Source organism: Pteropus alecto, unplaced genomic scaffold (genome assembly GCF_000325575.1).
Source record: "Pteropus alecto unplaced genomic scaffold, ASM32557v1 scaffold72, whole genome shotgun sequence".
Lineage (NCBI taxonomy): Eukaryota > Metazoa > Chordata > Mammalia > Chiroptera > Pteropodidae > Pteropus > Pteropus alecto.
The window spans coordinates 10,198,959-10,212,803 of NW_006436811.1; the positions used below are offsets into that span (position 1 = coordinate 10,198,959).

Genomic DNA, 13,845 nt, shown 5'->3' on the forward strand with positions numbered 1-13,845 from the left:
ATGTGCCAGCTGAACTTAAATGGGTTGAGAGTCTGCTAAAAGAAACAACAAAAATCAACATTCTCCAGATAATTATGAATATAATTATAAACGCCCCAGAGTTTACAAAATATAACATTCACATTGTCCAAGATACAATTCAAAATTCTCACAATACAGAGAGCAAGAAAAAATACGATTAATTTCAAGAAAGGAAAAAATAACAATAGGTTCCAACCCTGAGATGATCCAGATGTTGTAATTATCCAACAATACCCTTAAAGCAACTACTATAAGAAAGCTCTATCAAGTAAAGGCAAACACACTTGAATGAATGAAAAAAAGTTCTCAGAAGACAAAAAGAAATTATTTTTAAAAAGAACCAAATATAAATTCTGAAACTGAACAATACAATATGTGAAATTAAAAAAATCACTTGGGATAAATAAAAGAATGAAGATGACAGAGAAAAAAGTCTGTGAACTTGAAAATGGGTCAATAAAAATCATCCAATCTGAAGAACAAAGAGAGAAAAGTTTGACAAAAGGTAAAATGAACAGTCAAAGACTTATGAAACAATCTCAAGTTTTATCATAATTGTCACTGAAATCTTGGATGGGAAAAGGAAAGAAACTAGGAATATTTTAAGAAACAATGGCAGAAAGTATTGTAAATTTGGTAAGAGACAAATTTCCACATTCAAGAAGATAAGCATTCTCTGAAGAGGATAAACTCAAAGAAAATAATGACTAGACACATCAAATCAAACTGTTGAAAAACAAAAAAACAAAAAAAAATTTTGAAAGCAGACAGAGAAAAATGACATACTAAATATAAGGGAATAAGATTCAAATTACCAAGTTCCTCATCAGAAATTATAATGGTGAAAAGACAGTGGAACATCATTAAAATGCTAAAAAGCAACACAAGTGTCACTCAGAATTCCATATCCACTTGAAATAGCCTTTAAGAATGAAAGCAAAATAAAGACATTCTCAGATGAAGAACAACAGTTTATCCTCAGCAAACTGCTTTACAAAACATGCTAAAGTGAGTACTTTAGGCTGAAAGGAAATGTAGCATCTTCAGGAATGAAGAACAACAGAAATAATAAATATGTAAGTAAACATAAAATAGTACTTTTTTCCTTTTTCTTTAAATTATATATTATTTTTGACAGCAAAAACTATAATATTACATGTTGAGTTTTTCAAAGTATGCAGCCATAACACATTCGACAACTATAACATAAAGTCTGGAGGAAACGGGAGGTAGAAGGAGGAAAAAACAATCTGTATGATTGTAAGGTTTCTTTATTTTAAATGAAACAGCACAACAGTAACTCTAGGCTGTAAAAAGTTATGTATATAAATTATGTAATCTTGAAAGCATTAAAAACAAAAAGATAAAGCTAAAAAGGCCAACAGATATACTAAAATGTGATACTAAAATATAATCGAAAAGAAGGCAGAAAAAGAAGAGATGAACAAAAAAAGAGAGGGAAATAGAAGACAATAAAATGGTAGACCCAAAGCCAACAATATTAATTACATTAAATATTAATGGTCTAAACTCTCCAAATAAAAGGCAAAAACTGACAAAGTATATTTAAAAAGCAAAATCTTCCACATGCTGTCCAAAGGAGAGAAACTTTAAAATTAAAAAGGAGGATAGATCTAAAATAAACAGATGGGAAAAACTTAGCCTGCAAACAGTAAGCATAAGAGGGCTGGAGAGGCAATTTTGACATCAGACAAAATAAGTTCAAGACAAAGAGTATTACTGCAGATTAAAGAGAGATGTGTCATATGAAAAAAAAGAAAAATCACCAGGATGTTTTAGTATATGTGCTGCTGAAGCAAGCACCAGAATGTTTTAAAAATTATAAATGTATGTGTACCTAATAGCAGAGCCCCAAAGTCCATGAAGCAAAACTGACAAAATTAAAAGGACAAATACAAATCTACATTAGAGTGGAATATTTTTAATATCTCTCTCCCAGCAACTGACAGACCCACACAAAAAATTAGTACAGACATAAAAGAGCCAAATAACAGGAACAATCAGCTTTAACTATTGATCTTTACAGAACTCTACATGCAAAAATGGCAAAACACACATTCTGTTCAAGTGTAAATGGTACAGTCACCAAGGCAGACCATACTGTGGGAGATGAAACAAACTTCAATAAATTTTAAAAGATAAATCATACAAAATGTGCATTATAAAGTAATCACAATAATATGCATGTATAAGAAAACCCCAAATATCTGAAGGTTAAATAATTTTCTAAATAATGCATAGATCAAAGCTGAAATTTTAAAAAGAAAATATTTTAAGATAAATGATAAAGAATAAATAGAGTATCAAACTTTGTGGGATGCATCCCACAAAGGTTTTGGCACCAAAAAAAAAAAAAAAAATTGTGGGATGTGAACAAAGTAATGCTTAGATAAAAATTCATAGCTTTAAATACTTATGATAGAAGGAAAATCTGAAATCAATGACCTCAGATTCTACCTTAAGAAACTAGAAAAAATAGCAAAGCTAACTCTAAGTAGTAGTAAATTACAAGAGAAAAAAAAACAACAAAATAAAAAAAAATAGATGAGAAATTAAACAAAGCCAAAAGTTGGCTCCTTATATAATAAATTGACAAACTTTTAGCCAGGCAGATGAAGAAAAAGAGAAAACCCCAATATAGGGAATAAAAAGAAATTATCAGCACAGATCCCACAGATATTAAAGGATAAGAAAAAGAATGTTATGAACAACCTGATGCCAAAAATTTCAACCATTTAAATGATATCATGAAATGGGCAAAACTCTCTCCCACCTCCCTCCAAAAAATACAAGTTACCAAAACTGATACGATAAATAACAAAAAATCTGAATATCTCCATATCTATTAAAGAAACCGAATCTGTCAAAAGCTTCCCTAAAAGGGAATTCTAGGGCCAGATGGTATCCCCGGTCAATTCTATCAAATATTCAAGAAAAAATAAGACCAATCTCATGAAAATTTTTTGAAAATACAGAAGAAGGGATTACTATCCAACTTGTTTTATAAAACAAGGATAACTGTAATACTAAAACCTGACAAAGACATTACCAAAAAACAAAAAATTGACAGACCAATATCTCTCATGAAAATATAACTAAAAATATTAGCAAATCAAATTTAACAATATACCACAAAAGAGGTTTTATCACAGGAAACGCAAGGCTGACAACATTCAGAAATTAATTTATTTTCTTTTATTCTCTTAATATACGATTATTACTTAATACTGAAAGGCTGAAAGACAAATTTGTAATTGTTTCCCCAAAATTAGGAACAAGGAAGGACACAACTTTCACTTCTATTCAGCATTGCTACAGAAATTCTTGTAATTAAAATAAAGGTGGGGAGAATGTGTGTGTGGGAGGGGAGGGTCAGAAAGAATAATATTATACAGAACATCCCAAAGAATCTACAAAACAATTATTACAATTAATCTACAACATTCACTGTAGTCCACCAATTATATCACACTATTAGGATTCACTTGCTTCAAATAAAGCTCCTCCAGTATTCTAGTTAGTTTCATTTTCTGGAGAAACTTTCCAGAGGAAGTAAAGCAGGACAAACTACAGTTCCCCCAACCCACATTGATTTCAGATAGTTTCAAGGCCAAAACTTAGTCACAACCTCTTCTCTGCTAGCCATTCTAGATTCCCTTCATCTTTGCTAGCATTTCTGCTGATCAAGGTGGCTGATCTCAAAAGGTGGTTGTCAGACCTTTTTCATGTCCATTTGCCACCAAAATTGAACAAGGAAGTACCAAGAGACACCTAGTACATCTTCTGCGTGCCAAACCGCCATGATCCATTGTGGAGCAGCTGCCCTATCTCTATCAGATAATTAGGTACATTAGCCCTGTCAAAATGGTGCTTCCTGTCCTTGGAAAAGAAGTGCCAAGTCTCAGCAGTAGCAGTGTTTTAAAGTGTAAAAGGACTCTTGTAGCGTCTTCTGTTGGAAATGATTCCCTTCTGAGAACAAGGACTTTTTAATCCCTGGTGCTCAGAGCTACAGGGATGGGAGCACAAATTCTCCAGTGGATCAAAGAGTGATGCTAAGTGGAACCACTCCCATTTCCATGTGTTCTTCCTATTGGGAACACTAGAGGATGGGACCTCATCCTTGCAGGGCATCCTGTCCAAACTCCACGGTGTTATCATCAATTGTGCCATCAAAAGATTGTTTTATTGCTCTATCAAGTCAAAAGCTTCGGGGTGGAGTGTTACGTGATGGGAAAATGGATCCCATGGATTTTCCTTTGCTATGAAGTGGGTAAGGGTACTCTGAAAAGATGTTATGTGAGACTTTATGGTGGTGCATCAAATACTCTGTAAGCTCCCAAAGAGTAGCATAGTTTGAGAACCAGTGTGTGTGTGCGTGTGTGTGTCTGTGTGTGTGCATGTGTTCATGCATACACACGTACATGCAGTCCATTTCCTCCCTTAGCAGGCCCAGCACCTCCCAACAGGTTTTGTTGTAACCTATCTTTAATCAATGATTTAGTGATAGCCAGCAGGGAAGAAGAGAGTAGATGGGGATGAATAGTAGGAGCAGCACAGTCTTTAAGCCACTACCCTCTAGCCAACTAGAAGCCAACTTCTGCAGGCCCAGAAGGCTCAGGGGAATTTGGGGTTTCAAGGTTGTCATCTAAATCAACTCAGTGGTCCTATCCTAAGAGTCACGGTCCAAACTCATTTCTAACCAAAGCACAGATACTAGCTTAGCAGACTTGCTGAGAATTCAACCCACCTAGAAGCTCTGTTACCCTTAAAATTAAATCTTGGGCCTAATCCTTAGCTTTTTCTTTCTTCCTACTGCAGAAAACGAGTTTCTTTACATTATGCTAAAGAAATCATCTAATTTTCTCATTTTTCCCCAATTATCTTTAGCCTTTAATATCTGTGTCCAATCTATCGATGTCACTCACCAACAGCCATCTGATCACACTGTCCTTATAATAACTTCCCTGAATCTCTCAAAAGCCTAAGATATTGTACCCACCAATACATTTCCTTCTACAGGAATCCCATTCCAATTCACCATCAGTGCAAGTTTTTAACATTTGCACAGCTACAGTGGATGCCAAGGGCTATCAGTATCAGTGCTCCATCTACCATCAGTAGTGGGGTTCACACTGCCAGCCAAAAAGCACATAATCTAACTCCAAAATTCCATTTTAAAGTCTATTTCCTGAGACCACTCCTAGTACAATTGTCTTGGGTAAGATTCCTCAGGAAATAGACTCTGAAATGGCGATTTGCACACCAGAAGTTTACTGAAGAATGCCCTCTTGAATCAACAATGAAGGAGAGTGAAGAAAGTAAGACTGAACAGAGAAAGGAGTCAAATTGCAAAGGGAGCTCTGAAGTTGGGATGGATCTTCAAAGTTGCCCTGCCTTAGAGGCCAAGGACCAGGTATTTATATTCCCACACAGTCTAGGCACTGGATGCAGGCTGGTGCAGAAAGCAGCATGACTCTGAGGGAAGCAGCTTTGTTGGCTCAAAGCAATGCCTGGAGAGGGACTCAGTGGCAATCAGTTTAGCGGCCAATATTCACAACAGTAAGGGGAACTTGTACCTGAACGTAGGGATCTGGATGGTGAACCACAGCACCTGCCATATCACTATTGGACTATCAGACCAATTCGTCTAATGAGGGAAATTAAGAATTTACCCTGTTTTCTTAAGAGAAACTACAGTTCATCACCAGTTGATCAGGGAAAACTCTTCTTTGCAGAGGAGCACCAGCTAATAAATATAGAATAATAGAATTATGAAAGTCAGCATTTTGAAACCCCTAATGAAATTATTGACTCAGATAAGGATTATCAAAGGATGCTAAAACCATTAGGTGAAATATATACACAGTGTGCAAGTTATTACCCATGATTACTTGCATATTGCAAAAAGAAATTTACAGAAAAGAGATCTAATAGGTAATACTTGGGTACCATCTTATCCAAGTAACTAGACTGAGCATTATTAAACAGTGAGACAATCTGAAAACTCTGGATGGCCTCAGCCAACCTCTGGATAGGATGCAGTATTCAGGAGTATATACAAAATATAACTGCTAAAAATTTTTAACCAACATCTAATGAAGCTTTAAAACCTAATTTCCATTTACAGGAAATACGAGGTGGGAAGACATAGAGATAAACAATTTCTGGTGGGGTCCTGTCCTTTAGGAGCAAGATTTATAAGACATTCTAGAAAAGGTGAAGTACCAGTGACAGAAAACTGATCTGTGGTAGCCAGTGGCTAGGAGTAGGACGAGGGAATTAATTGAAGAAACTTTTGGGAGTAATGTAAATGTTCCATACTTGACTGTGGTGATGGTTCTAATACCCTTCGAATGAACACGTTAAGATGAGTGAATTTTATTACATATATATAAACCTTGATTAATCTGACCCCTCTTCTAAAAACTTGAATATTTATTCTATTTTTGAATTAAAAAGTGAGACTATTCTGTTGATTTTTAAACAGATATCTTAAAATGTAAAAGTATTTTTAAATTAACATTTTTATTTTCTTTTTAAGCCCAAACGCAAGGTTTTATCTTGAGCTAAGAGACTAATTCATTTCAGGTTTCTACTCACCAATGTTCCCAGAGAGCAGTTTTTGCCTTAACGTGTAGGATTCCACAGATGTTACAGCTATGTGAAGCAAATTACTACCTATCTACAAATATAGATATATGTACACGGATTCAATCCCACATCACTTTCTAAAACACTCCTACAATAATATCTCTTTATAGCTCAAAACCATCAGTATCTACTTTATAAAAACTAATTCTTATCTTGCTGTTCAAGCTTCCCTACCCTCTGGCCAAAGCCCCCATTTCCAGAATGAATTCCCACTACTCTACATAACACCTACATCCTAGCTCTAACAGAATTCTTACCATTACTTACACACAAACTGCGCTTTCTCACTTCTTGATCACGCTTTTTTGCCAGCCCACAACGCCATTCTTTTGTCATAACAGGCTCTGCAGTGATTTCATTTAACACTGTTATCAGTACTTGACTTTGTATTTTTTATCCCCATCCAGACAATAAACTGAAGTGTAAAAATCCTGTCTTACAAATCTTTATAGGGCCAATGGTTAGCGCCAAGTAGTGATCCCGGAATCTTTGTTAGATTAATTGACTACTTAACCTCTTACAACCAAAATCCCATGCATCTGAAGGATGGGCTCAAACACCATTTTTAACAACAAACAGATAAAGCAGCTGAAAGAACTAACCTGGGTTTAGATTGTAGAAGAAAAGCAATTCTCACTTTTTAACTACAATCTCCTCTATTATTTCTACTAACACTGCTCTACCACTTCAACCCCGGTATCCTGACTCGTCTTTATCTTCTATCCTTCATTACTCTTCTGGCATCACTTTCCTTTTTACCATATTGTCAATCTATGTCACCAAAAACCTTCACTTTCTTTTCTTCTTTAACTTTCAATCACTCTTCAACTTTGAATCAACTCAACTAGCAGTTTTTTCCATTTCTCTTTCTAGTGGAAAAATTTACAATATGCTGATTGGAATTTTAAATATGTGCTTTTAATCATCATCATCAACAACATCATCATAACAAAACAGCAGCAGCTAACTTTAATGAGCACTTACCATATACAGGTACAATGTCCCTTCAATAATCCAATGAGATTATAACTAAAGAAACAAAATACTAATTAACTTGCCCAACTGACAACAAAAAAGTAGAACTTTGAACGAAGGCCGTCTGCCTCTAGAGTAGATTTAGCCACGGGGCCACATATGGTTCTTTCCAAGTACAATGTTATATTGTCATTCACACAGAGAACTGATCAAACATTCCTTTACTCATTTCCTGTCCAATCCCTTTCCCCAAGTAATGTTCCAATTTTGACTGGTTCATTCTTACAAAAAATATGTTTACTCAGTCACTGAATAAGTGAAATAGTTATCCCCACATTCGACAATCATTGAGTGCAAAAATAAAAGCGAGACATGATCCTTGCCTTCTCTTTAAGTCTGCAAACTCCATCTGACCCCTCACTCTCAGCAGAAATCCATAACTAATATTTAATAGTGCTTAATGCGCCAAACACTTGACATATTTAGATTCATTTCACCTACAAAAACAATCCTCATTATTATCTCCATTCTACATATAAGAAAACTGAGGCATAAAACAAAAGCAAAATAAACAAGTGGGACTACAACAAACTAAAAAGTTTCTGCACAACAAAGGAAATCATCAACAAAATGAACAGGAGAAAATATCTGCAAATTATATATCTGATAAAGAGTTAATATACATATATATAAATATTCATACAACTCAACAACAACACCAATACAGTCCAATTCAAGAATCCCAAACAAGATATACAGGCACATGAAAAGGTGTTCAATATCACTAATCATCAGGAAAATGCAAATCAAAACCATAATGAGATATCGCTTTACATCTGTTAGAATGGCTATTATCAAAAAAGACAAGAGATAACAAGTGTTGGTGAAATAGTGGAGAAAAGGGAACCCTTATGCACTGTTGGTGGGAATGCAAATTGGTGCAGCCATTATGGAAAACAGTATGGAGGTTTCTCAAAAAAATAAAAATAGAACCACCACATGATCCAGCAACTCCACTTCTGGGTATTTATCCAAAGGAAATGAAACACTAACTCAAAAAGCCATCTGCTCCACCCATCCCAGGTCTGCAGTATGACAACTGCAAAGATATGGAGGCAACCTTGGTCGCTTTATCCAATGGATGAATGGATAAAGAAAACGTAGTGTGTATATATGTGTATACATATACACACATATATACACAATGGAATATTATTCAGCCATAAAAAAGCAAATATTGCCATCTGCAACACCATAGACAGATCTTGAGGGCATGATGCTAATGAAATAATTCAGACAGACAAAAACAAATACCATATGACTTCAATTATATGTGAAATCTAAAAAACAAAAAAACTCTTAGATACAGAGAACAAACTGGTAGTTGCTAGAGGAGGAGGATGGGCATTGGGCAATATGGATGAAGATGGTCAAAAGGCACAAGCTTCCAGTAATAAAATAAATAAGTCATGGGGATGAAATGTACAGCATGGTGACTATAATTAATAATACAGTATTATATATTTGAAAGAGCTGAGAATAAATCTTAAAAAGTTTTCATCATGAGAAAAACCTTTTGTAACTGTGGTGATGAATGTTAACTAGACTTATTGTGATGATCATTTCAAGATATATACAAAAATAGAATTATTATGTTGCATACCTGAAACTAATATCATGTTATATGTCAATTATATCTCAATTTTGAAAAATAAAAATAAAAAAACTGAGGCACCGAAGTTATGTAATCTACCCAAGGTAACAGAGCTAAAGAGTGGCAGAGCCAAGATTTAAAACCAGTGGAACTTCAGAGTCCAAGATCTGAACCACTTCACTAAAATGCCATCAGTCATTAATTCCATTAGGCTTGCACCCCTCAACTTCTCTACTGTATGCCTAAAACATAATCCATGGTAATTAATTCACTCAACACTGACTGATAACTCACCTTGTATTTGTTCCTTGAACACAACAAGCTTGTTCTCACCTCAGAGCCTTTACAATCTCCTAAATGACTCTTCCTCTAGATCTGTCTTCTTATCATTATCTTATCATCAACTCTCAAAGAGACCTGTCCTGCCTACCCTACCTAAAATAGCCTCCCCCCACTAGAAACTGCCTGTGACATGAAATTGGTTTTATTTTCTTCATAGTTACTTAACGCTACCTGATATTATCAGCTGTTTATTTCTCCCCTGCTATATCTTCTGCACCTAAAACAGTTCCTGGCTTGCAGTAGGCACTTGATATTTATAGAATGGATGCCAAATATTATGCTAGATATAGGATTATCAAAAAATAAATAAGATATAATTCCTACCCTCAATAAACTTCTAGTCTTTATGTTTACAAATACTTACCTCCTCCCCTTCTATATTAAAGGAATAGTTCCTAACTTTTTCCATAGCTAACCTCCCTCTCTACCTGTCATCTTAAAACTGTCCCTGAGATCTCCCTTTGACCTCTCCCCATCAGTTATCCCCCTCTCACCTCTTTAATTTCCCTCTACTTACTAAACGTTTCCTACCTACCCTCCCTTACTTAAATATCCTTCCCTCAACCCTGCATCTCCCCATTACCTCAACATCTCTCACTGACTTCTCCCCCACATCTCTCTACTATGACCACTTCTTCAAAAGTCATCAGTGACCTGGAAAGTGTTCTCACTTTCGTCAGCATTTAACACTGCTGATGACTTTCAATTCACTTTCTTAGGACCAGATGGGCTACTACCTCGTGGTTCTCTTCTTAATAGTTCTGTCTTTTTTCAGCTTCCTTCATAGTCCTCTTTCTCTCATATTTTTAAATGTGATGTTTACTAGAGCTTCATCTTTTATACCTGCTCCATTCTGTCTCTGAAAGATCTAATCTGCTGCTTTAACTCAACTAATGCCCCTATATAAATAATATCATTCATTCAGAACCTAAATCCCAGATCCACTTTCCCCATATTTAATAAGAAATGTGATTGAATTCTTAAGCATATTCTTAATAAAGAAGAGTTGCAAGGTAAGACTTAGAAAAAATAATGTGAACGATAATAAATAATATTCTGAAGAAGCAGTAGAAGGCAATATTGTACAACTAAGGCTGGTTTCCTTGAGTACTTCTTGAAATACGTGAACTAATTCTTCATTAATTTTAATTGACAGCTCGTACAAAATATGGCTCCAAAATTAAAAATCATTCATAAATTTTATATGTGGTTAATCTATATCAATTTTGTCTAAAACTGTTAATTCTAGATACATAGAAATTGTATTATTACAAAAGTATAATAGTAAAAAGTTAAAATCGAATATACCAGTCACAAATTATTGATTGCATAAGTCTGGAAACAACATACAAAGTAAATTTTAATTCTTTAAGAGGGCTTTGTAAAGATGTACCTACAGTGCCATCATTTAGAGACTCATGGCTCAAAATTATACCTGATGATCAGAGCAAACTGTCTAATGAGATTTTGTGCTATTTTCAAAAACATGAGCAAGAAACCGACTTGTGCCATTGTGGCCTTCAGCTTAGATAGCAAAAGGTAATTACACATATTTATATCCATATGATAAAACTACTCATGTGCCTAATCTTGTAAACAATTAGACACGAGAAGACTGTTTTACCCAGAAAAAATGTGAACAAAGCTCCACCTTTACAACTCTCTACAACAGATAAGAGCCACAATACATACTGGTATAACTCCAAATACCTGAGTTACAGCCTAGTCCCTTTCATAATGGTTGAAAATAAAACCTGGTTATTGCATAATGAACTGTACATCCAATAAATACAGTAAATGCTGTAATATTTAACAAAAATCCTACTGTGCTTTCTCCATTTCCCATATATTGCAAAAAGCTATGAGAAAAAAGATGATGCCAACTTCTAATTACCACTGTTAAAGCCAAGCTGGTGAAACGAGTCAGTCACCATCCTTCAGGGTGTGTGGCATGTAAGGGCATGAGAAAAGAAAAGGAAAAAAAAACCACAATAGAAGAGCCCTAAGCAAAAAAACACCCATATTTTAAGAAAAAGAAAATGAAAGTGATTTAACATCTCCTACATCAAGGAAGCTGAAGGTTCAGTGAGCCTAGAAAGAGATCTAGGAGCTACTCAAATTTTCTAGTTGGTGGCAGCTGAACACTATACTAGCTGTCACATTTTGGAATTCTTCCGTGTTCCCCCTTTTCTCACAAAACCCCATCTACTCTAAAGCCTACAAGTGACAGAGGAAATAAAACACAAGATGAAGGGAAATGGCTGATGGGACATCAGAACACAAGAGCAGCTGAAACCACATTTCTAGAAGACTAAAATATCCAGTTATCAAAGTATAACTCAAAAATCTGTATCAGACATCTTTCACATCTACATAATCTCCATCTGCATCCCTTTGGCATAATTCTCTTAAATACTGAAACCCCATAACTTATCTGACAGACTAACGAGTTTTCATTATATGTGTCTCTATATAGACACACACACACACACATATATATATATGAGACACTATCCTGAACCTGTACCATTGCTCCCCTAAGTGAAAGGCATTTTTTTAAGGTGGAAAGGGGAGAATGGAATGTCGTGGGGAGTGAAGGGTGAGAAATACGTGTAAATACCATTGCGGCAGAGACACTGGAAACGCCACTTCCCTCACCACTCTTGAAAATTCTCTTCGTTGTACCCTTACCCCGTCCCTCCTCCTTCCTCAACAATACACGCACGTGTCATAACCGATCCACACCATCACCTTTTCTATCACACGCTACCCTCCCACCCACACTAACCCCCCGCTACAAAGACAGACGCACACACTTAGAGCAGAAACTGCTGCCACCGCACCCTCCTATCTCAATTAAGTGTTTCTACCACCCAGCATCAAGCGCTTGCTGAAAGACAGCTCAGTAAATACGTACGTAGACACACACACACACACACACACACACACACACACACACACACACACATGCCGCATGTGGCGCAAGGAAGGACACCCGGAGACGCACCTGGAGGCCGAGTGTCCAGCGCTGCTGCCCCCCTGGTCCCTGTCACTGAGCGCAGCCGTGTAAATCCTCCGGTAGCGGTCGGCCAGGGCCCGGCCTGACAGCAGCAGCTGGTAGTGACCCCGGGAGTCCGCGGCCGGCAGCCCCAGCCCCAGCCCCAGCCCCGCAGCAGCCACGGAGCCCTCGGGAACCGGTATGAACAGCGCCCCCGGCGCCGGGGAGGAAGAGATGGTGGCGGCTGGGAAGAATCCGTCTCCGCCGGGCCCCGAGGAGGCGGCGGCGGGGGAGGCAGTCGCTGCGCACATCATCATCCTCGCCACCGATACCTCGTCCCCGCGGGCCGGGCCGGCAGACACGCGCGCGCACACACACAGCCCTTTTCCAACGACGACGGCTCCGGCGGTGGCCTCTCGCTCCCGCAGCAGGGAGACTACAAAGACAGAGACCTTCTCCTCCTTCTCCTCCTCTTCCTCCTCCCCCCCGCACCGCCCTCGCCGCTACTAGGGCCGCTCATCTAACCCCGCCACCTCGGGAGTGTGAGGAGTAGGCGGTGCCGCCGCTGCAGCCGCCACCACCGCTGCCACCGCCGGGGCTACCCGCAATGGGAAGCTGCCGGCCGCACTGGGCATGCGCCACTCGTCGCACATGCTCAGTAACGGCGGCCCCTTTCCGTCCCCACCCCCTCTCCGCTACCACTCCCTCCGCTTCGGGGCTTTGGGTGTGGGGCGGTTGTGCTGGACGGAATCTGAAATAAATCCACTTCTCCGGATTTTACTAACAGCATAGGAAGAGTAAGGAAAGTGCTAGGCAGGCTGTCAACACCGGCATTCCGCTTCAGGTAATGGGTTCCCTTCAGGTGGGAGAGCCGGAACGTGAAAGAAAGACGGACTCTGCCCACCGCGGGAGGATGAACTTACTCCTGCTAATTTTCCCCCACGTGTGTGCTGCCAACATGAAGATTTGACGAGAACAGTTAACCAGTGCTGCTGGTTAATTCAGAATTCAAGGCAGAGAAGTCCCTTTGGTGATCTTATTTTGGAGTTTTTTTGTCATTAGGATTTAAGTCTGTTTAAAACAGCTTTTACTTACAAAGGACAGGTAGTAATTTAGTGCATTTTTTTTTCCGTGCAAATAGGATTCATAGAGATGAAAGTATTCACAAGCCAGAGTCGTTCCT

The 13,845-nt window shown here is 37.7% G+C and overlaps 1 protein-coding gene across 1 annotated transcript in view; it reads right to left on the reverse strand.

Annotated features, from left to right (window-relative positions):
- The window catches only part of MYCBP2 (MYC binding protein 2, E3 ubiquitin protein ligase), a 236,802-nt gene extending 223,530 nt beyond the window's left edge, over positions 1-13,272 (reverse strand). Inside the window, 1 exon segment of the mRNA XM_015590881.2 lies at positions 12,672-13,272. Within this exon segment, the coding sequence (XP_015446367.1) occupies positions 12,672-12,979 (308 nt within the window). The 5' untranslated portion in view covers positions 12,980-13,272.
- Positions 13,273-13,845: the final 573 nt, after the last annotated feature.